The sequence below is a fragment of the Dreissena polymorpha genome, chromosome 3 (genome assembly GCF_020536995.1).
Source record: "Dreissena polymorpha isolate Duluth1 chromosome 3, UMN_Dpol_1.0, whole genome shotgun sequence".
Lineage (NCBI taxonomy): Eukaryota > Metazoa > Mollusca > Bivalvia > Myida > Dreissenidae > Dreissena > Dreissena polymorpha.
Window position 1 is genome coordinate 38,767,228 of NC_068357.1, and position 26,683 is coordinate 38,793,910.

General features: G+C 36.8%; 1 protein-coding gene across 1 annotated transcript; it reads right to left on the reverse strand.

The window, feature by feature from the left end:
- On the reverse strand, positions 1-26,593 carry LOC127873747 (uncharacterized). The gene is made up of 5 exons (XM_052417703.1): positions 25,225-26,593; positions 24,161-24,295; positions 22,830-23,086; positions 7,950-8,210; positions 1-3,180 (listed from the first exon to the last, which is right to left on the reverse strand). Exons 1-5 carry the CDS (start codon positions 25,853-25,855, stop codon positions 1,525-1,527), a joined length of 2,940 nt encoding a protein of 979 aa, XP_052273663.1. The 5' UTR covers positions 25,856-26,593; the 3' UTR covers positions 1-1,524.
- Positions 26,594-26,683: the final 90 nt, after the last annotated feature.

Genomic DNA, 26,683 nt, shown 5'->3' on the forward strand with positions numbered 1-26,683 from the left:
TTACTTTTCATTTTTATTGCATTCAGTCATAATTATGTCAATAAAATGTTGTTTAAAAAACAATACATATTCAAAATGACATGTATTTAAAACAAATTCTATAATTATAACAGATCTCTTAACTTCAAAATACCAGTCAATGATTTTGTTGAAATTTCAAGTGTTATGCACATCATACTTTCAATGTAAACCTTAGTATCATGAACTATCGATTATAAATGATTACAGTTAACATCTTTGAAACTTATTGTCCAGAATTAATAAACAAAACATTTTTTAGTTACCAGGGTCCAACTCTCAGGTATGTTTACAACTTCTTAATTTGTGAAACACAAAACTGGGGCCATGAAAACACCTCAAAACATCAGAAAAGACATAAATTAATATTATTATACTGGCATATTGTCATGAAATGTTGGTCCCTGAAGGAATCTTAGAGCCAGCGAGAAATTCGTGACAAGTAAATCTGAGGCATCATAAATCAACTATCTCTTTAATAACGTCATAGATCTCACCCTTATTCCATCTTGGGATATGCATTATATAAAGATGACTTTAATAGAATACACAATAACCTTTTTATGCGAAAATGGGTCTTATGCCACAAGTGGCCAGCTTAGCTACTGACTAGCCTGCGCATCTGCCTCGTATGATAAAAAAACTACCATGTCCGCTAATGAGACCAGGAAGCCTTGCTAGACTAAATTGGCCAGCATGGCTCCTGACCAGATGCACGATTGCGCAGGCTGGTCTGGAGCTTAGTTGGCTGCATAAGGCAGACAACCCATTTTCCCATTATGTGGGTCATATGGTTTATATCAAAGAATGGCAGTTGCACAAAAGAAAGTGATTTCTCAAACATTTCAGGTGAAAAAGTATGATTATAAAACTTGTACTGTTCTTAGTTGACTATAAATATCAGGTTATATACAAAAATAAATATACAGGTAAATGTAGTTTATAGATGATATTTATAATAGTATAAATAACTGCATACAATGCTTAGATGAGAACAAAACACATTTTTCATGGACATCTCACTTTTCAACTCTAGTTTACTTATAATTAGATGGTATGGATTCCCAAATAAAACATATAACACATATTATCAGCTGACAACTGAAGGAGCAGATAAACTTACCAATAAAATGCTTAGTTTATCAAACAATAGCCTTTTTCATTTTACAAGGAAACCCTTTTGAAACCAGAAGAAACACGTAATTATTTCAAGAAGTTACTAATGTTTACTCTTAATTGTACAAGTATAACTTACACAATGAAATGCTTCCTCATTTGAATGCAATATTGTACATGATACTAATGTTTTGCTTGAGCATGAGTTTTAAAACATTTCAACAGTATTTCAGTGAGTTATTCTTTTATCTTATTTTTACTTGATTTAAGTACAGAAAAATATATAATATTCATCATCAGTTTTTAATGTCATTTTATGATATGAATAAATTAAAATCAGGTGTCAGGTTGATACTTCCTGGTGCTATAACTCAAGAAAAGGCTTAACGCTCACTGAGTGGTGATGATTTGTGTGTCAAAGTCCATGCCTAGAGCTGCTTGCACAGTCTCAAGAGAGACAGGCTGGCCATCAGTACCCTGGACCTGTAGTGTAGTCCCGTCGGCATTCTGGATAAAGATTGTCCCGTCTTCAGCCTGATAAATGCTGCTTGTGGGGATCTGCAGAGTTTCTTCCTGATCATCTACAGTCTCCATATCAAATTCAAGACCCCCTTCTGTCGACTCCTCCACAATACAGTTGTTTCCATTTAACGCCTCAATGTTATTGAACGATGATGAATTTTCGTGCTGATCAGATCGAAAGTCGGAAGATTCTCGTATATCTCCATGCGGAATCATCAGAAACTGTTCACTTTCTGAGCTACCGAGCACAGCGTTGGATTCAGTTGTGTTGTCAGGTTTATTCATATCATTGCTCCCTCCAAACACACTGGTTTCACTAATAAGCTGCTCTTGAGGATTGTTTTCATCAGTTTCTTCAGAGATGATGTCTTCGAATGAATCATTCTGCTCTTGTTTAATTTCAGTTGCATCCTTACTGAAGTACACAGAATCAGGATGCATCAGCACTATGTTATCTGAAGATGCTCCTACGCTACCATTTGCAAATGTGTACACTATATTTTGAGTAGTATCACCATCACTGCTGGTAAATGTAAACTGTGGCTGAGAATTGTCAATGGTGAACACCTGCTGAACATTTTGCTGATGCAAATGCCGTGGTTCAAGTCTCGCACTCTGAGGTATGGAATTCAAAAGGTTCATTTCGTTAAGCACTAATTTCGGTTGTAAAACCTGCCCACCACTATTTACTGACTGTACTGGCACTTTTATAACCAGTGGTTGCTGGGATATGGAATTCATCATTGCATGGTTTGAGGCCTGCAAGATATTATTCCCAGTTGAAGGCATTGTTGGAATACTTATTGCGCCAGATCCACTTCCATTCTGGAGCAGAATCCCATTATGAGAGTTTATAGCCTGTCCGTTAGTGAACGTGATAATCTGGGCACCAGAGTGGCAAGGGGACATCACTGGCAACTGCACTGAATTGCTTGGCGGCAGAGTCTGCTGGACATGTTTAGAAGAAGCACTTGTGGTTGAACCCGGTAGAGCCTGGTTCATCCCTGAGACGATGATGATCTTCTGAGAAGAATTGTTCAATGGTATCGGATGCTGCGGTGAGGTAATGGAAGGCATAGAGATGGCGCGAGATGCAGTGTGAGATGATAATGAGTTTGATGTAAGCAATGACACGGTCTTTGTTGATCCAGCCACTCTAATATTGCTTTTCACTGCATGTCCAGACTGGTCTACCAGAACTGTCGGTGTCAACTGTTTCACTTGGGTAGTCAATACATCACAGTTATTTGCTTTTGTTTCAGAAACATTCCCTATAGACTGCTTGCTAGTCTGAGGAGAATAAGCGACCCTTCCTGCTGGAGATGTGAGCTTGGGTTTCTTAGTCGGTGAGATCATTTCCTCCGGCGTGACTACCTCAACTGTCCGCTTGGTAGACTTGTTCGTGAAACTGGCTTTGGTGGTGAGGAACTTGTACTTGTGCTGTACCTCTGACTCCTGGATGGGGCTCACCCTGTGGGCTCCAAGGCTCAGACCCAAGGCCTGCGCTACCACTGGGTTCTCAACCTGCAAAATATTGAAATGTGCATGAACAAGAGGGCTAAAGGAACAAGGTGGCTCACCTGAGACCAGAAGGAACTCAACTAATCCGAGCACTTTTTGAAGTGTTTACGGATCCATTTTATAACTTAGCTTAGATATTATTAAAACTTCAACCTAATTTTCTGAGCAAGGTACATGATGATTGGGCAGAACATGACTTCAAGATTGTTAAGGTTTTACTGCTGCAACTAAAATAAAACTGCCCGGAACTATGCTGCCAATATTATCAACTGAAATGAACCATTTTTGTACTTTGCCGAGATATCATTAGAATAATGTGTTCTGAACAAGTTTCCAGAAGATTTGAAATATGTGACTTAAAGTGTCAGCAAGGTTTCACTTTAACAATATAGTAGCATTTCTTTTGTTTTTAAACAAAAAAGTGTTTTATTTCTTAACATGAGAAAAAACTCATTTTTTTCAATTCGTGTTGTAAACAAGAGATGTGTTTGTCAGAAACACAATGCCCTCTATTGCGCCGCTTTGAAGCAATAAATTTGACCTTTGAACTTGAAGGATGACCTTGACCAAAGGATGTGTTTGTCAGAAACACAATGCCCCCTATTGCGCAGCTTTGAAGCCATAAATTTGACCTTTGACCTTGAAGGATGACTTTGACCTTTCACCACTTAAAATGTGCAGCTCCATGAGATACACATGCATGCCAATTATCAAGTTGCTATCATCAATATTGCAAAAGTTATGAAGAAGGTTAAAGTTTTGGTTAAAGTTTTTGAATTTGTTTTTTTTACCTTTGACCTTGAAGGGTGACCTTGACATTTCACCACTCAAAATGTGCAGCTCCATGAGATACACATGCATGCCAAATATAAAGTTGCTATCTTGAATATTGCAAAAGTTATGACCAAGGTTAAAGTTTTGGGACACACACACACATACAATGACAGACAGGCCAAAAACAATATACCCCCGATCTTTCGATCCGGGGGCATAAAAATTTATGATGGAAAAAAAGGCAATTAAATCAGAAACTTAAGAAAAGGTCAGAACATCAACCATTTTTCCACACAGATAAATTGTCAAAATAAAAACTGTCAAATTTACTTAGTCATACAATTATATTGTTTGCAAAATCCACACACCAATATTTTTCATGTAGCAATTTTGTAGTCTATGTTTTAGTTTAAGTTTAACAATAGTTTCATATTAAAATACCAAAACTAGAGCTGAACTAATATGTGTGTTAGTTTTTCATTGTTATGACCTACTGTTTCCATTGTCTTATATACAGCTAAAAGCTTTAAAGACTGGCATTTTGCTTAAAAAAATCATGATAGTGTGACAGTCATGAATAATTAAGTAGTAAGCATTATTTCCCAATCCACACATTTTAAAACTTAAAGTAACATAACTACTCAAAATGAACAAAAATTTCGTACAATATTTCGTAAAATAAACTTAACCAATTAACAAGAGGGCCATGATGGCCCTGAATCGCTCACCTGACTCATTAAGATCAGATGAAAACTATGACCTCTATTGTCTACACAATGTTTTTCTATGATTTGACCTAGTGACCTAGTTCCTGACTCTAGATGACCCAAATACAATCCCAATCCAGATTTCATCAAGATAAACATTCTGACCACAGTTCATAAATATTGGATGAAAACTGTGACCTCTATTGTCAACACAAGGTTTTTCTATTTATTTGACCTAGATTTTTACCCCAGATGACCCAAATACAATCCCACCCAGATTTCATCAAGAATTCTGACCAAATTTCATAAAGGTTGGATGAAAACTGTGATCTCTAATGTCTACACAAGGTTTTTCTATTATTTGACCTAGTGACCTAGTTTTTGACCCAAGATGACCCAAATAAAATCCCAACCCAGATTTCATCAAGATAAACATTCTGACCAAATTTCATAAAGATTGGATGAAAACTGTGACCTCTATTGTCTACAGAAGGTTGTTCTATTATTTGACCGAGTGACCTTGTTTTTGACCCCAGATGACCCAAATACAATCCCAAACCGGATTTCATCAAGATAAACATTTTGACCAAATTTCATCAAGATTGGATGCAAACTGTGACCTCTACTGTCTACACAAACAAATTGTTGACGGACGGACGCACAGACACATGCAGGCACGCACAACGGACATCACACGATCACATAAGCTCACCGTGTCACTTCATGACAGGTGACCTAAAAATATGTGTCGGAGATAAACATGAACAGTTGTGGTTAAAATCCCATAGAAACAAGGGCTGTTTGTAAAACATGCATGCCCCCCTATATGGGCTATAAGTTGTAGTAGCAGCCATTGTGTGAATACGTTTTTTGTCACTGTGAATGGTGGTGGTGGTGGTGGTGAAGTAGTAGTAGTAGTAGTAGTAGTAGTAGTAGTAGTAGTAGTAGTAGTAGTAGTAGTAGTGGTAATAGTAGTTGTAGTAGTAGTAGTAGTAGTAGTAGTAGTAGTAGTAGTAGAAGTAGTAGTAGTAGTAGTAGTAGAAGTAGTAGTAGAAGTAGTAGTAGTAGTAGTAGTAGTAGTAGTAGTAATAGTAGTAGTAGTAGTAGTAGTGGTAAAAGTAGTAGTAGTAGTGGCAGTAGTAGTAGAAGTAGTAATAGTAGACGTGGTGGTGGTGGTGGTAGTAGTACTAGTAGTAGTAATACTAGTAGTAGTAGTAGTAGTAGTAGTAGTAGTAGTAGTAGTAGTAGTAGTAGTAGTAGTAGTAATAGTAGTAGTAGTGGTAGTAGTAGTAGAAGTAGTAGTAGTAGTAGTAGTAGTAGAAGTAGTAGTAGTAGTAGTAGTAGTAGTAGCAGTAGCAGTAGCAGTAGCAGCATTACAAGACCAATACTTAAGAATGATCAAATGGGAAAAGAAAAGATAACATAGCACCAGCAGTAAATATGGGGCTCATTTACAGGTCAGATTTGGAATCTCTGCTGTAAAATGAGATTTTGAATGAATTAAAGGGAGGCAAATCTGTAATAAAAAGAACATGCATAAACCGTAGTTGTTTCCCTTGTTTGAACCATGCTAAATCCTTACAAGTTTGGAAAGAATTGGATGAAAAATTTGGACTTTATTGCATAAACACCATTTTCTCAATTCAAGGGGAGGTAATTCTGTACTTCATGGACCAATAATGCTCATTTTTTGTAGGGTTCATGTCCTCATTGATATAAAGACACTGTGCAAATTTGGAAAGGATCGGACAAAAAATGTGGAAGATTTTTGAAAGTTTTCACAAAATAGGCAAAAACGAATAAACATGCAAAGTTCAACGAGCTCCTGCGGCCATGTTTTTTGACGAATCAAATTTCTTTGAACAACTTTTTCAGGGGAGCCCTCAAAGGTCATCCCTGTGAAATTTTTTGAAAATCTGATGAGCGGTTTCTGACAAGAAGATTTTTTAAGGTTTTTACCATATATGGTCCTGGCGGCCATCTTGGTTATGTGATCAAATTTTTTTTAACAATTCTTTTGTCCCATGACCTAGGGATGCTCCACATGAAATTTAGTTGAAATTGGCTCAATGGTTTAGTAGAAGAAGATGTTTACAAATTGTTTACAGACGGACAGACGGATGGACGGATGGACGCCGGACGCTGAGTGATCACAATAGCTCACCTCGAGCTATCGCTCAGGTGAGCTAAAAATCAGTGTTCCTTATGGCAATTGCCAAAATTTCAACGCCAGATGTGGTCTGGTAAAATAGATGCTTGTAGATAGAAAATGCTCGTTGTTTTTTCCATTTTAATTTCCCAAAACGATTTCTATTCATACGACACATGAACACTAGCATGGTGTTTGTGTGTCGTATGAATGGACACATTCGCGGAAAATTACAATGGAATTAATTGTGTCCACAAATAAATAAAAACGAGCATTTTGTATCTACAAAAATCTATGTAATCATACCACATCTAGCGTTGAAATTGTGGCTATTGCTATAAGGAACACTGATTGTTTAGGTGTAAACTTTATTTTACGAAATACTTATGAAATTTTCATTGATTTAGAGCGTTAAAGAGACTTTATTTCTTCATAAACAAGAGATGTGTTTGTCAGAAACATAATGCCCACTACTGCGCCGCTTTGAAGCCATATATTTGACCTTTGACCTTGAAGGATGACCTTGACCTTTCACCACTCAAAATGTGCAGCTCCATGAGATACACATGCAGCCAAATATCAAGTTGCTATCTTCAATATTGCAAAAGTTTATGTTTTTGGACGTACGCACAGACTGACGGACACCTCAACTGCTATATTCCACCCTAACGGGAGCATAAAAAATAAACATTTATGTTTAATCTTTTAATAAGCATTCAGTAAACCAAAAGATAAAAATTTATCAGCCATTTTTACAATGACACGAAAACATGACTTCCACAAAAAAAGGTAAACTATATATGCCCTTTTCACGAGACTCATTGCATGGGATGCAATTTATTCAATCAGGAACCATGCTCCTCTGACCTAGGCTAGGTTAAGCACTACTGGCCATGAGTATATATAACTTAAAGTAGTATTACTATTTATCCAGGCATAAAAAGGATACTGAATGGAAACTAAATCTAGACAAATGCACGGGTGCCCTTCTTTGGTTGCATAAAATATTGGAGCAAAATAGAATATTTCTCAAATGTGCTAATTTTCTAGACATACAATTGAAATAAGGTAGAGTAAGCCCTGGTATTAATCACATATCGTGAAAACTAGTGGACATTCAAAATAAATCTAGAGTTTCAAACCTGCAGCAGTGGCTGTGACTCTGACCCAGCTTGAGCGGGCTCTGCCACACTGGGTCCCACATGCTCCAGGTACTGCTGGCACATCCTGCGAACATGCGTGTGTAGCCCCTCGTACTCCCGGTAGATATCGTCCACACAGGCCCCAGGGGCGGGGCCACCCCTCTCCACCTTCATGAGCAGGAACTCCCACAGCGTTATCACCTTGGCTAGGCGGGGCAGCACGATCTCCATCAGCTCCTCGTCTGTACAATCATTCATCACCTGAAATATAGTGACCTTAAAGTAGCTTAGTGGATATGGTGAACAGTAGGTCATTTGGTCGATTCTCCTTCATCACCTGAAATATAGTGACCTTGAAGTGGCTTAGTGGATATGGTGAATGGTAGGTCAAGGGGTTGATTCTCCTTCATCACCTGAAATATAGTGACCTTAAAGTGGCTTAGTGGATATGGTGAACAGAAGGTCATGAGGTCGATTCTCCTTCATCACCTGAAATATAATGACCTTGAAGTGGCTTTGTGGATATGGTGAATGGTAGGTCATGGGGTTGATTCTCCTTCATCACCTGAAATATAGTGACCTTAAAGTGGCTTAGTGGATATGGTGAACAGTAGGTCATGGGGTTGATTCTCCTTCATCACCTGAAATATACTGACTTCACAGTGGCTTAGTGGATATGGTTAACAGTAGGTCCTGGGTTGATTCTCCTTCATCACCTGAAATATAGTGACGTCACAGTGGATTAGTGGATATGATGAACAGTAGGTCATGGGGTCGATTCTCTTTCATCACCTGAAATATAGTGACGTCACAGTGGCTTAGTGGATATGGTGAACAGTAGGTCATGGGGTCGATTCTCCTTCATCACCTGAAATATAGTGACGTCACAGTGGCTTAGTGGATATAGTTAACAGTAGGTCATGGGGTCGATTCTCCTTCATCACCTGAAATATAGTGACGTCAAAGTGGCTTAGTGGATATGGTGAACAGTATGTCATGGGGGTGGATTCAACTTCATCACCTGAAATATAGTGACGTCACAGTGGCTTAGTGGATATGGTTAACAGTAGGTCATGGGGTCGATTCTCCTTCATCACCTGAAATATAGTGACGTCAAAGTGGCTTAGTGGATATGGTGAACAGTAGGTCATGGGGGTCGATTCAACTTCATCACCTGAAATATAGTGACCTAGAAGTGGCTTATGGATATGCTGAATGGTAGGTCAAGGGGTCAATTTCTATTGTGGGAGCTATCTGATCTCCGTCAACAACATCAAGAAAACAGACTCAAGAGTGTTTAAATTAGCCTAAGGCTTTCTATCTAATTGAGCTTAAATAAATAGCTATAAATCTTAAATAAACGTGTGTATCATTATGATGTTACAGTACACTCCACGCGTTTTCCCCAAAAAACGCGCTCCCTCTGCGGTTTTTTCTGCTAGCGAGTGTTCACGCGGCGTTGGAAGAGCGAGGTGAACTCGATAAAACGCTCGGCGTTACGACGCGTTCGCAAATTTCCACGGCGTGTATTACTTTAGCCTAGTCGGTAAATGCAGACAATTTCCGTTCTTATCAGTGACTGCCGCGCAACGCCACGTTAGCAGTATAAAAAAGAAAATTGTATAGAAAATTCATATATGTTTTAATTCACAGGTACGTCTACAATATGAATTAATACGCCAGGTGATCGTTTAAAGTTTATAAGGATAAATGTTCCGTAAAATTTCCAAATGAGAATAATAATAAGTAATCCGAAACACACTATGATTTTAAATGTTAACACGATGTTTACAACAGTCATCATGTATATTTCCCGACAAAGGCGCGCAAAAATTATGCTGCAATGTACAAGGTCAAGGTATATTCCTGCAAAGCGTGCGTGTATTGATTTTTTGATACAAACTTTGTAGCGCAGAGAACACTTAATTCTGTTGATTTCGGTTAAAATCTTCTTTAGTATTTTTTAACAAAATTTTATCGCGAATAAGTTGATATTACCTTCAAAATAATTTCAAATCGAGCACACCGAATCTTTATCCGTTACGGTATTTTAGTAGAGTAATTATTTTAACAGTAATTGTACTGTAAACTGATTAAAGAAGACATCTGGGCGGAACTGGATTAAGTGTTCGACGTTATGAAAACACACAAAGCTTGTCTACTGACCTATTGTGTAGACTGCTGTCTGCGGTGTTTTGACAAAAGGGATTAACATGTGTGAATGTCACTCTGCCGATTTGGTCCATAATTACTGGTAAACATTGTTTTTAATGTCGACGCAATTAGAACACAACTGTGAATATTTAATGCAACTATCAACTCAATAGTTACCACTTTCTTTTAGCAATCCAATAACCTACCTACAAAGAGAAAATAAATGCATTAGTGAGCAGAGAATCGACTTTGTTCCGACAATTAAAACCATTCCTTATGCATTTGTTGAACGTGTTAACTTGAGTAAGTTATGCCTTCAGACAGGAAGCGGCTTTCCTTTGATAACGTCAAACTGTCAATCCACACAGATTTGCAAGACTTTAAGGGTCCTTGGTCATTTGTTTACATGTTCAGTATAGAAAAAACACCTGCTTAAATGAAAACTTTGGATTAAATTATCAAAATAAAAACAATGTTGCAAACTGTGAATATATTAATTGGTAAGTATCAGTTTAAAGACAACGTTTTGTTTGTCGTAAATCAACGAGTTTTTTATACAACTACTTCTACAACCACATGGGGATCGATCTATCTTGGTTGTTTTTTTAAAGGTAAATTATATATATTGTCACGAGCCGAGCGGTAGCTGTGATTTTACTTCTGTTTCTTTAACTTTTCCAAACTTGAAGCTTTTGTTCAAGTTTAACATGGAACTAAAATGGACTCTGATAAACAGTAAACTAAGAATAACATTTCGCCTATTCAGTTGTTTTAAAATTGTCAAAAAAATATACAAACTCAAGATTTATAACCTTTCTAAATTTTATTCATTCATAACGAATAAATAAATAACAACTTCCAATATATATATTTCTTAACAGACAGATTAATTTTCAGACATTTACATTATAATACAGCAATATACATGTACATGTGTCATGTTAAGTATTTGCACTTTCTATTTTATAATGTTCTAAAAAGATGACAAATGCAATTTTTAAGTATTTATAAAATTCAGTCTTAATTTTAATAGCTAAGTCTTATTGAAAACTGTATTTTAAATGCTTATATAAGAAAAATAAAATAGGTCTCACACCTAGGAAAACAAAGTTCAGAGTCCACGAATGAGAATTTTCAGTGCCTTTTATACTCCCCAAAAGCGCACACATAGCGTTGTGCAATAATAACGTAAAAGCGCACATATGAATTGTGCACAAAAAGCGCACAAACAACGAGCAGTAAAGCGCGCAAGAGCGCACAATAAAATTTGAGCGTTCTTGACACGGTAAATGTCACTCATATTAAAATGATATTTCTGACGATATTACAATGAAGCAGTAGTCAAATACATATCAATTAAATCAATAAATAATTTATAAAGATGACTATTACCTTTTTAAACAATTTTTAAAAGAAGGAATATGAGTATTTAACAAAAGATATTGTATGACGAAACTGTCAAAATACTGTAGTCAGTGTAAACTACCCAGAAGGCACTTATGTCAGCATCAGGAAATCAACTTCCTGTTTATGCAAAAATGGCTGCCACATTAACAGACGCTTAAACAATGAGACTTTTAAAAAGGATATTACAAATAATAAAGAAGCGCAAAAGGTAGGCATCGGCTGTTATCAGCTCTAACTTCCACACAGCATCCAATAAAAGCATTAAATAACAGTGACATAGTCATTTAGATGCAAAACACAAACGGTAAAAATGAACTATGTACATGTACATAAACACATGTTTTCATAAACAATCTAGGGCATGACATTACCCCTCCTTCAATTTTAAAGGTCCTCCTTTAAATAATTAAGTAATTAAAAATTTGTACGTTAACTCTCTAACAGTTACAATATCAGTAAAACTGTAATATATAAAAAAAAATAAACACTTTGTACAGTGTGATTTAGAGCATTTTTTAAGGTACAACACTTTGTACAGTGTTATGTTTCACTGCTTAAAGCACAAGAACTACCATACAACAAAATGCTGTAAAAACAATCACAACAAATTTCAATCCTATGTACAATAATAAATTATTTGAGATCAGAGAAAGTCAATATAAATAATGTGATGACTAGACTTCCAATTTGTACAAGTAAACACAATGTAAATAATTTAACTGACTGTTCAGCAATATTTTTACATACAACAAAAAAATTACTCTCAAGAAAATCTTGAATACCATATTTCAACTTGAATACCAAAGTTAATTAGTCAACATGTATTCACTTGCAAACATTTATACTTAAATAATTATTAAACCTTCTAAACAAAATGACTAGATAATTTAAAGCACTAAACGATACAATCCTGAATATGCAAAGCTTTAAAATATGTTATTCAAGGTTTATTGTAAGTGAAATGACAATGTTTCAATGTTTCAGACAACTAATACATACGACGATGCTCGAATCTTCTGTCGCGGTGGTTTTCTTTGTCATGTCTGTCCCTTGAGTCGTGATTTCTGGGACGCAAAGGAGAACGGTCACGGTGCTGGTTGTATCGGACGGTAGATGTTTCAGTTGCAGAATGGTCAAGACGGTGATGGGTGTTGCTGTGGCTGTAATCCGGATGATGATATGTGGGTGGGGGACACTCAGCTGCTGGTTGTGTGGGTTGGTTTTGACTCCTCAGGATGTCAGTGAGGTCTGCCATGCTCTTTGTGAAGTCACAATTGAAGCGATACTGCTTGTTGATTTCTGTGTGTATATTTTTCAAGTTGTTATTGATGTCTGCCAACACAGCCATTAGTTCATTGTGTCTTTTAACAGAAGAGTTGGATGAGACTGATGATGAAGATGATGAAGAGCCAGATGAAGAGCTGGAGTCAGATGTTGTTTCAGGGGCAAGAGCACGACATTCTTCGATGGTTGGCAGAGTGGTCAAAGGATCTTCTTGGTCGATTATGGCTTGAGGGGCTTCTGTTTGTGGGGTGTGAGATGGTGGGAGGCTGGTCAGGGTTAGTTGATTTGGTGCTGGCGTTGGGGAGTTTGTTGATGTTCCGATGACATTGATCAGTTGTTGCAGGGGGCCTATGCATTCCGAGAGGTTGACGTAGGTGATGGGTTGAGGTTGAAGTGTCTGAAGAGGAGTAAGTCTGGATGGTTGTGCTGGAGAAGATTGCTGTAGGAAAGGAGACAGTGGCCAGTTGCTGACAGGACTCAGGTCTGGAAGCACAGACTGTATGGCTTGAGACAGAATGTCAGGCTTCTTGGAGATGGAGAGCCAATGGCGTTTGCTTTCTTCAGCAGAAAGGACAGCAACATCCCGGTCAGTAATGAGATATGGAGATTGATTACTGACAAGGAACTCCGGACTGTCAGGGATGTTTTTCTCCTGGAGCACAAGTGCATGACGACGGAAACTGTGAACATGCTTTTCCAGTTCTTCGCGTTTGAAACATCTGAACAGGCACAGACGACAGTAGTATGGAGCTTGATCCAGACTCATGTGCTCCTTCAGGAAATGGTTGTACACGCGGTATTTCGCCTCAATGTACACTTTGTCCATCCGATGGTAGCATTTCAGGCACTGATAGGCGCGACGACGTTGACTACTGGATGAGAATTGAGACATGATGGAAAGATGATTGGATTGTCGACTGAAAATGAATAACAAGCATGTTGTTACTTTTCTTCTGAAACATATTTTTAGTCACATCACATCACTTACAAATAACTGTTCTCCACTTATGTCTTTGGATTATGTATATTTCCTTTCGCCGAAATTAAAATTAAAAAATAAATAAATAATTGATTTCGTTCAAATTCTGATGAATTTAACACCCAATTACACTGAATCATTTCACTGACGAAAATTCAAATGCAAAATATCAACAACGCTCAAATTCACTGCTGTGCTTTCTGTTACACTGTTAACTTGATAACGATTATTTTGTCAGACTCAAAACCCGTTCTTATTCTTAATCATTGCATTTTATCAATCGGTTCCCGGCTCATTGCCCATCACACATGGTGATTCATTCCCGACCATACTTAAGGTCAACCTTTCCCTATTCAATACCGTGAATACCCGTTCTTAAGACTTTAAACAACTCTCTGACATTTTAACTTCACAACTTAATCATGCCACAAGTTAACTATACATCTCTTCTATAACAGAATCACATTAGCACTATTCCATCACAAATACTGTTTTCTTTTGTTGACATTACTTATAACAACAATTACAAGAGCTGATTTTTTTTTCATAACTATGTATCCATTGTGATTTTTGAGGTGCAAATACTTTTACAGTTTTTAAAAATACACATTTTTAAGACACAAATAAATAAACAATATAATCTTTTTCTCTGCATCATCTAATGCAATGAAGTTCATACAATCTTGGTTTACACTCATGTACATGACTAAAACAAATGTTATAACTGCACACAAAATATTTTAAAACACAATATGAAACATCATGGTTTAAAATTTTAACTTCCGTTGTTCTTTCAGAATCCATTTTGGTACTTGATCTCCTTCGTATGGCTTGAGTTTATTATGATGAACAATTTTTTCATTTCCTTGCTTGTCTAGTTGTAACTTGAAATTCACTTCTGAAATTTTCTTGCTCACCAGAAAAGGACCATCGTATGTTCGTTCTAACTTCGGTGCTATTCCAGGCTTTCTTGCTTCATTGAGATACCAAACAACATCACCAGTGTTGTAAATGTTTATTGACACTCTTGCATCATAAATTGCTTTGTTGCGCTTGGCAGCAGTCCCAAGGTGATCCCTTGCTACCTGATGTGCCTTTTGAAATCTTGACCGCAGCCAGTCGACATAATCTCCATACGATGTAATAGTGTTGTTGTCACATGTTGTTGTGCTACCGAACACCAACTCTGATGGTAAACGGACTTCTCTGCCAATGGTAAGAAGGTTTGGGGTCAAAGTGGTCGACTCACTAGGTGTGGCTCTATAAGCTCCTGCGAGGCATCCTAGATTCTTATCCCATTGGTCTTGTTCTCCACAAAGGTATGCCTTTATCATACGCACCAAGGTCTTGTTAAAACGCTCTGTTTGACCGTTGCACTGTGGGTTTCGTGAACTGGTCCTTATCTTTCTTATCTCCAGCATTCTACACAACTCCTTGAAGACCTTGCTCTCGTAGTTTCGACCTTGATCGCTAAGGATGTTTAGCGGACAACCCCACCTTGAAATGTATTCATTGAGAATGCAAGATGCACACGTCTCTGCGCTCTGATCAGGTACAGCTATTACTTCAACATATTTACTGAAAAGATCAGTTAGCACCAGAATATATCTGTTACCCCGGTCTGTGAGCGGCAGTGGACCAAGATAGTCTGTTGCAAGCACATCAAATGGTGCACCTGTTGTAATTGAACCCATAGGCGCTCGAGGTGTCTTCATTGGCTTTTTGTTCGCAGCACATGTGTCACACCTCTTAACATGCAAAAGGACATCAGTCTTCATTGCATACCAAAAATACCGTTGCCGAATTTTCTCTAAGGTCTTCTTAACACCCAAATGACCTGAAATTACAGAGTTGTGATGTTCAAAAAGAACATCAGTTTTCATAACAAATGGAACAATAAATTGCAAGTGCTCATCAGTTTGGTTCTGTCTTATGAATTTCTTAAATAATAATCCATCTCGAACAAATAAAACATCCCAGAGAACCCAATAGTGTCTCGAAGCTGGGCTGAGTGCTAAGATGTCATTACAGCTGGGCCTTTTGTTTGTTTTTTTCGCCTCCAAAATACAGCTTATATCTGGGTCAAAAGATTGTAAATTCTGAAGGTCTTCTAATGATTTATTGCATGCCCATGGTACAAAGTTTGGAAGCTGAGTTTGAAGTCCTGAACTTTCAGGCTTGTCTTCCATTTGTTTTGTTGACCTTATTGGTTGGGTATCGCACGTTTGCCCTTTGCAGGTTGCATTTACTCCCGTCAAACAATCATTTAAAAAGTCTTCATGAACCATGTCTTGTGCTTTTTTTGTGCACTTCTTACACGGACCACACTTTAGAGGCTCATTCATGTCTTCTAAATTGCAGTCGCAGTCTCTTGGGTTTCTACACCTTGATAAGGCATCGCAGTGACCTTGCTTGTGTCCTGGTCTGTATTCAACAGAAAAGTCATAATGTGACAAGATTTCAATCCATCTTGCAATTTTTCCTCTTGGTTCCTTAAGCTTGAAAAGCCATTTTAATGCTTGATGGTCACTTCTCACAACAAATCTTCGGCCTAACAAGTATTGTCGAAAATATTCAACAAAGTAACGGATTGCAAGAAGTTCCTTTTCAGTTACGCAATAGTTTTTTTCATTCTTGTTAAGTGCTCTGCTTGCATATGCGATAACACGCTCACGGCCATCTTGGTTTTGGTGAAGTACAGCTCCAATGCCAACGTCACTGGCGTCAACGTCCAAGCAGAATTCTCCAACCTGAAGTGGATATCCCATTATATTTGGACTGATCAGAATCTTCTTGAGATCTTCAAAAGACCTTTGGCAGTCATCATGCCACTTAAATGTCACATCTTTCTTCGTGAGCTCTACCATTGGTCTAACAAGTTTGGCAAAATCTTTAACAAATCTACGGTAATATGATCCCATAGCAACAAACTGTCTGACCTCTTTGACATTTGTGGGTACCGGCCACTGAACTATCTTTGCAACATTGATTGGGTTAGGCTTTATTCCTTGTTTCGATACCACATGCCCAAGAAACAAGACTTCTTCCTGTAAAATTTCACACTTTTCGGGCTTCAACTTCAATCCAGCAGCTTCTATTCTCTCTAAACCTTCATACACTCTGCTCATATGCTGGCTAAAATCGGTGCCAAAGACAATCACATCATCAATATAAATAAGACATGTTTCCCATTGTAAACCTTGAAGAGCAAGCTCCATTGTCCTCTGAAAGGTTGAACAAGCATTGTTGAGTCCAAACGGCATTCTCAACATTTCATAATGTCCATATTTACAGACAAATGCACTTTTTGGTATATCTTCTTCTTTGAGTGGGATCTGGAAATATCCACTAGTAAGGTCAAATGTGCTAAAATATTTAGCACCAGCTACAGCATCTAGGCAATCTTGCACTCGCGGCAGGGGAAATCCATCTGGTTTGACAAGGGCATTTACTCTTCTATAATCTATGCATGGTCGGACCTGTCCATTTTTCTTCATAACCAACAAAATAGGGCTTGCCCATGGTGACGTACTTTTTCTTATTACTCCCTTGTCCAGTAATTCTTCTATTGCCTTTTTTTCTGCTTCGGCATACGCCATTGGCACTCTTCTTGGAGCTTGTTTCACTGGTTGTGCATCACCTGTATTGATAGGGTGCTCTGTTAAGTTTGTCAAACCTATGTCAAGGTCATTTTTAGAAAAACTATCTTGAAATCTAATGAGCAGCTTTGCTATGACTTGTTTTTCTTCTTCATTGCAATTTTTAACAGACGTATCGTACAATTTTTGTAAGTGTTCTGGAATTTCTTTATTTTCTAAGGATATTTCTTCTTGCACGTTATTGATAATTTGCTCCGATTTGTGACTGAAAGTAACTCGGCGTACTGAGAAATGATTGTCCTCTTCCTCTGTGTGTTCTTGACCTTTAAGTGTACTTTTTATACTGTCAATTTGTTCGGCTTGGCCTAATACTGAGTCTTGATTAATATCCACACTATATGGGAATGGATTTAAAAGACGTATTTTGCTTGTCGGGTTTCTATTTATATCAACTAATACTGAGGCCATCTTCAATGGATATGTTTCACAAAAGTGTTGTGTAGGTTCTACAATAAAATCTGTTTTTTGAGACACATCATCTAATTCTTTACGCTCAATAAACACATCAATGACCGCTTCGCTGAGAGGTGGAATAATGAAATGGTCAGCTGCTGTTACTTTTCGAACATCGTTTTTCATTCCAATTTGAATACATGGTATATTTTTGCCTTTCAAAACTATGACTCCCTTTGAAAAAAGTATATCTGCGGGACCTCCATCATCATTTTGCAGAATGTCTATTCCTAACAAAACATCATCCTCAATTTCAGCAACAATCAATTCTTTGTACATTGAAACTGGCCCTAATTCAATATTAAAAAATGCTTTTCCACATTCTTTTAAAGGAATTCCACTTGCACCTGTCAAACAAGCTGATTTGTTAAGCTGAGGTCTAATTTTAGGGTCCAATTTATTGTAAACTCTGTCTGAAATGATTGTTCTTGTTGCTCCGGTATCAGTTGTTAAAATAACTGGCACATTTTCAATATTTCCTTTGATATAGACACCACTACTAAATGCTCTTTTGCGCCGCACAATTTCTTCGGCTACACTTGCTGAGTCATCATGGCCATTTATGCTTGCCAGGACCTCCCCTCGGCCAATCGGCTTGGTCCTTTCATGTTTAAAGGCTGATTTTGATAGAAGTCTTTTCTTGCAACTTGCCCATTCTGATACCTGGCATTCTTCAATGGACAATCCCTAGCAAAATGATTTTCTTGGTTACAAGAATAACACTTAATTGTCTTGGGTTTTTGCTTAAAACCATGTTCAGTAGTTTGTTGTTGTTGTTGGGCTTGGGTTAACTGATTTAGTTTTTCAAGAACTTGTTGCAATACATCAGTTTCTTTGCTTTTTGCAGCCTCTCCTGAAATATCAGTCTTCATGTCACATGTTTTGGTATTTTCTGAATTAAATTGCTTTTGCTGGCTCTTATTTGGGACTCTATAGGCATGTTGGCTAGTGTCGTCATTATCTGTTTCAATCACTTCATAATCTATTTCATTTTCTGATCCTGAAGTTCTACGCACAAATTTTCTCTTTCTGTCATCGTGAAATTGATGCCTAGTTCTGGTTTGTATGTAATTTACAACATGGTACACTGCTTCATCAATGTCCTCGGGTTCCTTAATAAACTCAATTTCTGACCGCACTTCTTCATCTCGTAGACCGTCCAGGAATCTTCTCACTAAATCTTCTTGCCGTGTTCTGTAGTCTCTCCTTGTATGGGCTTTGTCATACAGACGTTTAAGTTCTGCAGCATACTCCTCAGCTGTTTCACCTACTTTCTGATCTCGTTTGCTAAATTTTACAGCAAAAGTTCTTGGAGTTTCTATGACCCTAAATCTGTTGTTAATTTCACTAACAAGTTCTCTATAGTTGGTTAAAACTTCATGATTCAGTTGAGTGAACACAAATTCACCAGCACTGCCTTGCAATTTTGGTAATAAATTGTCAAGTTTTTCTTCTTCATTCCAATGAAGTCTTTCAGCAATAATTTCAAACCTGTTAATCCATACTTTCCACTCATCTTTGCCAGTAAAAGAAGGGATTTTCATGCTTGAACTGCATTTATGAGGGTTTACACTTCTTGTTTGCCTGTCATAAGACCTGTTCTCCCTTGGGTGCTGGTAGCCAATGTCCCACATTTGTTCACCCTGACCTCTGTCATTACGGAAATGGTTATTGTTTGCTTCCTGTTCCTGGGGGGAAATTTGTACTTGTTTGTTGTTTTTATCACATAAATTTGCTAGAAGTGTTGTAACATTCTGTAAAGCATTTGACATCTGATTTTGCATTGACACCATATTTGTGACTGCATCTTTCATCCAGTCGGTTGTATTGCCATTTGACATTTCTACGTTGGAAACACTTTTGTTTAATCTAGGGGTACTGGACTTAGATGATGATAGTGCTGTTTTATTTTCTTGATATGGTTCTTCAGAATGCTGGTTAGCTGCTGTTCTGAAGAATACTTCATTCTCTTGTTCTGATTCGGAGTCTGACATTTTGCTTTCGAAGACTGGATTCAATCGCTGAATCTATGTAGAAATCAAAGATTCCACTTCGCTGCCACCATAAATTATGTCACGAGCCGAGCAGTAGCTGTGATTTTACTTCTGTTTCTTTAACTTTTCCAAACTTGAAGCTTTTGTTCAAGTTTAACATGGAACTAAAATGGACTCTGATAAACAGTAAACTAAGAATAACATTTCGCCTATTCAGTTGTTTTAAAATTGTCAAAAAAATATACAAACTCAAGATTTATAACCTTTCTAAATTTTATTCATTCATAACGAATAAATAAATAACAACTTCCAATATATATATTTCTTAACAGACAGATTAATTTTCAGACATTTACATTATAATACAGCAATATACACGTACATGTGTCATGTTAAGTATTTGCACTTTCTATTTTATAATGTTCTAAAAAGATGACAAATGCAATTTTTAAGTATTTATAAAATTCAGTCTTAATTTTAATAGCTAAGTCTTATTGAAAACTGTATTTTAAATGCTTATATAAGAAAAATAAAATAGGTCTCACACCTAGGAAAACAAAGTTCAGAGTCCACGAATGAGAATTTTCAGTGCCTTTTATACTCCCCAAAAGCGCACACATAGCGTTGTGCAATAATAACGTAAAAGCGCACATATGAATTGTGCACAAAAAGCGCACAAACAACGAGCAGTAAAGCGCGCAAGAGCGCACAATAAAATTTGAGCGTTCTTGACACGGTAAATGTCACTCATATTAAAATGATATTTCTGATGATATTACAATGAAGCAGTAGTCAAATACATATCAATTAAATCAATAAATAATTTATAAAGATGACTATTACCTTTTTAAACAATTTTTAAAAGAAGGAATATGAGTATTTAACAAAAGATATTGTATGACGAAACTGTCAAAATACTGTAGTCAGTGTAAACTACCCAGAAGGCACTTATGTCAGCATCAGGAAATCAACTTCCTGTTTATGCAAAAATGGCTGCCACATTAACAGACGCTTAAACAATGAGACTTTTAAAAAGGATATTACAAATAATAAAGAAGCGCAAAAGGTAGGCATCGGCTGTTATCAGCTCTAACTTCCACACAGCATCCAATAAAAGCATTAAATAACAGTGACATAGTCATTTAGATGCAAAACACAAACGGTAAAAATGAACTATGTACATGTACATAAACACATGTTTTCATAAACAATCTAGGGCATGACAATATATATAAATAAATATATATATGTTCTTATAATACATGTAAATGTAATTTTATTTGAAAATCAGGAAGTCAAACAAAGTAAAATTGATCGTTATCTCGTAAAACGCGGAGTTTCCCCCGCGTTGCCAACGCCGAGGGCCGCCGCGTCGGCTAATCAGTTTTGCCGAGCGTTAACCGCCGCGTCCAAAATCATGCAAACGCCGCGTATCGCGGGATTTTCTTAATCTCCCTCCAGGTCAATCCCCGCGGAGTAAGGAGGGAAATTGGGGAAAACGCGTGGAGTGTACTGTATGTTATGTTTGGAGCGTTAACTTCCAAACATTTCCTAAGTTAATGAACAAATAGAAACACAATGCATTTTTGAGAACTTCCTGTTACCAGACTTTTTGATCCTGGTCACATCATGCAATCAATGTTGGGCTTTTCTGATTATTTTGTTGTTACTAGATATAGCCTAAAACCCTTCGATTTTTTTTATTTTAACTTACCACTAGAAATGCAATTTCTTTTAATCAGAGATTGGTCGAGGTGTCAGATGAACACCTTTGCAAGAAATATTAAGAATTTCCCACTAATACCATGACTAACCTAACAAAATGATTTTGATTGAAAATAATGCTTGGTGCCTGTTAGATGTTTTAACTTCTGACCATAAGTCTATGAACATTGTGTGCACTTATGCACAAACAACTATCAAGAGCTAAAAATGCACATGTCACCTGAAACCCCAAGGACTTGACTACTCCGAGCTGATGGTGTTCACAATGTTTCAAAACAGGTTTATAAGGAAAAGTGCCCATAGATATATGTATATATATTTTTTTATTTTCTGAGTAAAGTTTCACAAAGAGTGGGTTAAAAATGTGACTTCTAGAGTGTTAAAATGGTTCAGTATATAGGTTTTTTTCCTTCTTTGTGACCCGCCGAAAAAGGGCCCTTTCCCTCAGATTTTTTCCCCTCAGCAGGTGAATTTTCCCCTAGATTTTACCCCCACCCCCACATTTTTTTTAACCTTTAAATATATATATTAACCTGATCCAGTGTAGAAAATAGAAAAATAATGCATAATTACCATAAATTATCTGTTGCCTTGAATTTGTTTTAAAAACAGTAAAATATGTTAAATTGATTATCTCAAGCCAAAAGTAAAGCAGCAAGTAACTAGGACTCCAAGTTTTAGAATAAATGGGGTGGACCTACAGCTCTGTTTACATCTACAGTTGGTTAAACAAACATAGAGAAAATATTGTCTAATTACATAATAATATGCACAATTTGTTGATTGATTACTTGAATGAAAATAGATAAGATTGGTTGTGGGTAAAATGCATGTTTTTCACAAAGTGTACTCATTGAGTATAGATGATAGAGAATAGAAGTACAATAATCTGATACAAAGTGGTCGAAAATAAAATGGAGGACATCAGCAATAATTTGTATAATCTATGTTCATTGTTTCCTGTTTTCAAGTTGTTGACAAATAAGTTTCTTTTAAGACTAAGTTAATATTTAAAATAACAATAATAAGAAGAAATAAGTCTTATGAGCTTTCCTATTTTTGTCTGAATGTGGAAGAAGACAACAAATAAAGTAGAAACTACTTTAAATTTGTTTTGATATAAAAATAACAATTGAATAAATAAATTTGACTCTTTAAATTTTAAGCTCAAGAGTCATGATTCTTGGGATTTGATTGTAAAAGAAAGCCCTGATCTTCGGCATACCTCTTTCAGTCTAGCTTGTCTTCGTGATTCCGGGTCCAAGCCCCTGTACAAGCCACGTCCTCTCCAGCCACGTCTGCCCCGACCACGCCCTCTACCCCGAGGCTGAGGGGTTGGATTGTAGCCATGACTTATGGAGGAATCCCGACTGTCCTCAGAGAAGCTGCCCGTACTGTTAGCTGCACTGGCTGCTCCATTTGGCGTAGCCGGAGTGTTAGGAAGACTGTCGTCTGGAGGGGTAACATTGGGATCCGGAGGTTCTATGGCACAGGATAATGAATTAACAATTGATATTAATATATAACAGTGAACGAATTCAGTGCCTTTGCATTCTTAGTGTATTATAACTAGATAAGAGCAAGAATATGCCACCTACAGTAAAAACTGAGAACAGCAGTCAGTCAAGGGAAATGGCCAAAGTGACCGTTGTCAACAAGTGACCGATGTTCTCTGATCACCACTTTTTAGATGGATGGTCAGATGGTAGTATTGCTAAGTCGTTACCACACCCAATAAAACAAAGGCTCATTGCCAATAACTAAGCATTATAACATAAATAACTTCTATTGAATAATAAGAATCATATCTTATAAATTGATTTAATTTCATACCAATTTTTAACCTAAATCTATGACTATCTGAAGTTTATCAACCATAATATTGTTCTTTACTCATGCATCTAGTTCATTCAGTAATCAGACAGTTGGTATTACATTCATTGGGAGATATTTTTAAATAAAGGTTGTTACGTGTCATTGACGTCACGTCCGAACTAGCATAAAAATCGGATTCACTATCATAAACCGAAAGTACAGTATAACTGTATCATATTCTTTCAAAGAAAGACGCCAAAATCGTGTAAAAATTTATTTAGTTTGTTATAAAAGTTACAATTCAATGTTTGTTTTTTCTTATCAGACGATCACTAATCCTTTTATCCCCTTTTTATTACAACATTCACCAGCTTAGTGTTGTTTTGAACACCTTATCAGCCATAAAGATCTTCTGACTTTGTCAGCCGCCAATTGCTTCCTATACACATTGCGATTGTTACTTGCACCCCTTTTGTTTGTGTTTTTACTTCTCGCAACTCGAAATGACTCACTCGTTACTGTTGTTCTGCAGTTCAAGTGGCTTTCGGAGTAAAATTTACTAGCCGTTGGCTGTTATGGAAAGTTGACCTGTATTCTTAAGTATTTTAGTAGAATCTTATAACACTACTCTTACTTATATAGTAGTAAAAAAACACATTATTTTAGAAGTATTGATACTCCATATTAGAAATTTTGAAAGTTCTGTGACAAAAATGGCATGTATGATCATTATGTATGTACCCATTTCTGCAGCATCTGGATCCAAACTACCATGCGACGGGTTGATCCTCAAGTGACGACCAAGGCCAGCTTTACCAATGTAAGCCTTTCCACAGGTAATACACTTCCAGTTTTTTGGTTTATTGCTGTCTAATCCTGGGAAAATAATTTATTTATTTATTTTAAATGATCTGAATTGCAATAGTTTGACAAACCATAGCAGACGCACTTAGTATTCTGACCGATATCATATTCATCCAAGACAAGGGCTATAGATAATTTTGGTGTATATTGGGTATTTCAGCCCCTATTTTTGACAATAGGGTTTTTGTAAATTCACTAGAGTTTTAGCAAAAATTTTCACCCCCTACTTAATTGGGTTTTTCACCCCCGTTTTTTTTAAAACTCAATTGGGTAATTTAGGAAATGACATATATAATATAATAAAAATCACCTAAGGTTACTATATTTTTTATACAAATGGAATTCAAAAAGGTACCTGTACAGAACAACAAACAATTACTGAATTTCTAATCAAAGTTCATTCATTTTTGAGTTGAATAAGACCGAGTTCGTGAAAATCGCAGCACAATTGATGAAGTTATGGCTGTTCAAAGCGATGCACCCCGTTTTCGGGTAATTTTGAGTCGAATATCTTGAAAATGAAAGTAGAAATCGGACGGGTCTACGAATAATTACAATAGAACCCCAAAGATTGATAACAGCTGGAAAGACTGCCTTCTTTTCTTTATAGGACAGCATATAAACTATTTGGTACATTTTGTACAGAAAATAACCAGTCTAAAAAATACGCCCGGTGTTCGTAAGAATTGCGTTTTGTGACGCAAGTTTTTTTAAGGGAATTACTTTATTAAATTTGTATTTGCGTTTTTGTACGCTTTATTTTGAATTTAATTACGCTTTTGGTTATTTTAATTGGGTAATAACGCAAACACGCTTGTTATCTATAGCCCTGAAGACTAATATTAAAATTGAAAGATTTGCAAAAATACCATACTGAAATGCATAATATTCAATATTCATGTTTCTTAATAAACAAACATTAGTCAGAACTATATTCTCACCATAAGAAACATAGTTCTCGTCCTCCGTTTTCCTGATATTCTCTTCACCATCTTCATCATTATCGCTAAGCTTGAAGTCTGAATATCCACCATCGCTATCATCATAATCTTCATCATAGTCCAACACATGAATGTGCTTATAGTCTGAAACCATGTGTTTTGGTGGTTTTGATACCCTCCCAGATCTTGTTTTGGGCCTCATTTTCTTTCTCATTTCTTTTTCTTCTTTACTCAATTCAGGTCCATCTATCTTTTCCTCTTCATCTTTCATTCTCTTTTTATACACACGTTTTGGTGTCAAATTACTTTCCTTTCCATCTAATTTTTCTGCATCTTTGTGTAGCTGTGATGGATAAATGACACGATACACTATTTTGGTGTTTGTTTGTGGATTAAATATTATACTTGAGCCTGGGTTTTTGGTTGCTTGCTGTTGTTGCACTACATGCATAATTTGTTGCAATTGCTCTGGAGTAAGCTGCTGCACAGGTGTGTACTGGTTCCCTTGTTGGATTATACGGATAGGGTTCTGACTTGAACCTAACGGAGCCGAAACAATCTGTTGAATAGGCCGCCTTACTATTACAGATTGCGGAATAATATTTGTGACAGGTGTGCCTCCATTAAACATTTGTTGGCTCTGATGTTGTGTTAATTGCTCCTCGCTTATAGAGTTAGCATTTATTTGTTGATCTTCATTAATGGTGCTATACTGCACTTGGGTAGTGTCACTAGTATTATCTTGATTAATCTCATCCGAGTTATCAATAAACAGTCACTCCATTGCCCGTTACAAAGTCATGTGTCAACTGACAATTGTCTTGCCCATGCTCATCATTGTTTGTAATAAATGACACATGGTTTGTTGCCTGGTGTAGCATAACTCCATTCTCATGATTATGCAGGGTCTCATTTTCATCTTCCATATTCGAGTAAACTAACTGAACTGAGTCATGAAAATTTGCGTCTTGAGAGTTAAGGACCTGACCTAACACATCGTCATCATCACCAACTCCCATCTGCCCCGGGTTTGCAATAGGACCTGAAATTTCAGACTTTTCTCCATTGTTTACATTTATCTCGCCATGGGACGCAACTTCCATCATTCCATTATTTTCGATGTCGGCCATGTTTGTTTTGAATAAGTCCAAGCAAACCTACAATGTTTTTACCTCCCAGACGAAGTGTTTCAATTACAATTTACATACAGTCGAATTAAAATACCATTATATATAATTTCACACGGTCGTCCGTGTTTCGATTGCAGTATGAGGTTAGAAATCATTGTTGATAGTTGTCACTTTCTGAACGCCATTTACTGCAGATGTCGCTGACATTATGGAGTTGTCGTTCGTGAGTAAGGCCAATTCATTCCGCGTGAGTTCGTCCCCTTGTAAGTTAAATGGCGGGAAACTTAAATCTATGTTGGTGCTTTGTCTAAACGCGAAATGAATAACCA

What these genes read in the sequence shown, in the direction of transcription:
- LOC127873747 (XM_052417703.1), bottom strand. Translation starts at nt 25,855, where the DNA reads ATGTTTAATGGAGGCACACCTGTCACAAATATTATTCCGCAATCTGTA. An exon ending in CGAGAACTATGTTTCTTATG is followed by an intron (nt 24,296 to 25,224) that starts GTGAGAATATAG and finishes TTATTTTCCCAG; the next exon opens with GATTAGACAGCAATAAACCA. An exon ending in GACAAGCTAGACTGAAAGAG is followed by an intron (nt 8,211 to 22,829) that starts GTATGCCGAAGA and finishes ACTATATTTCAG; the next exon opens with GTGATGAATGATTGTACAGA.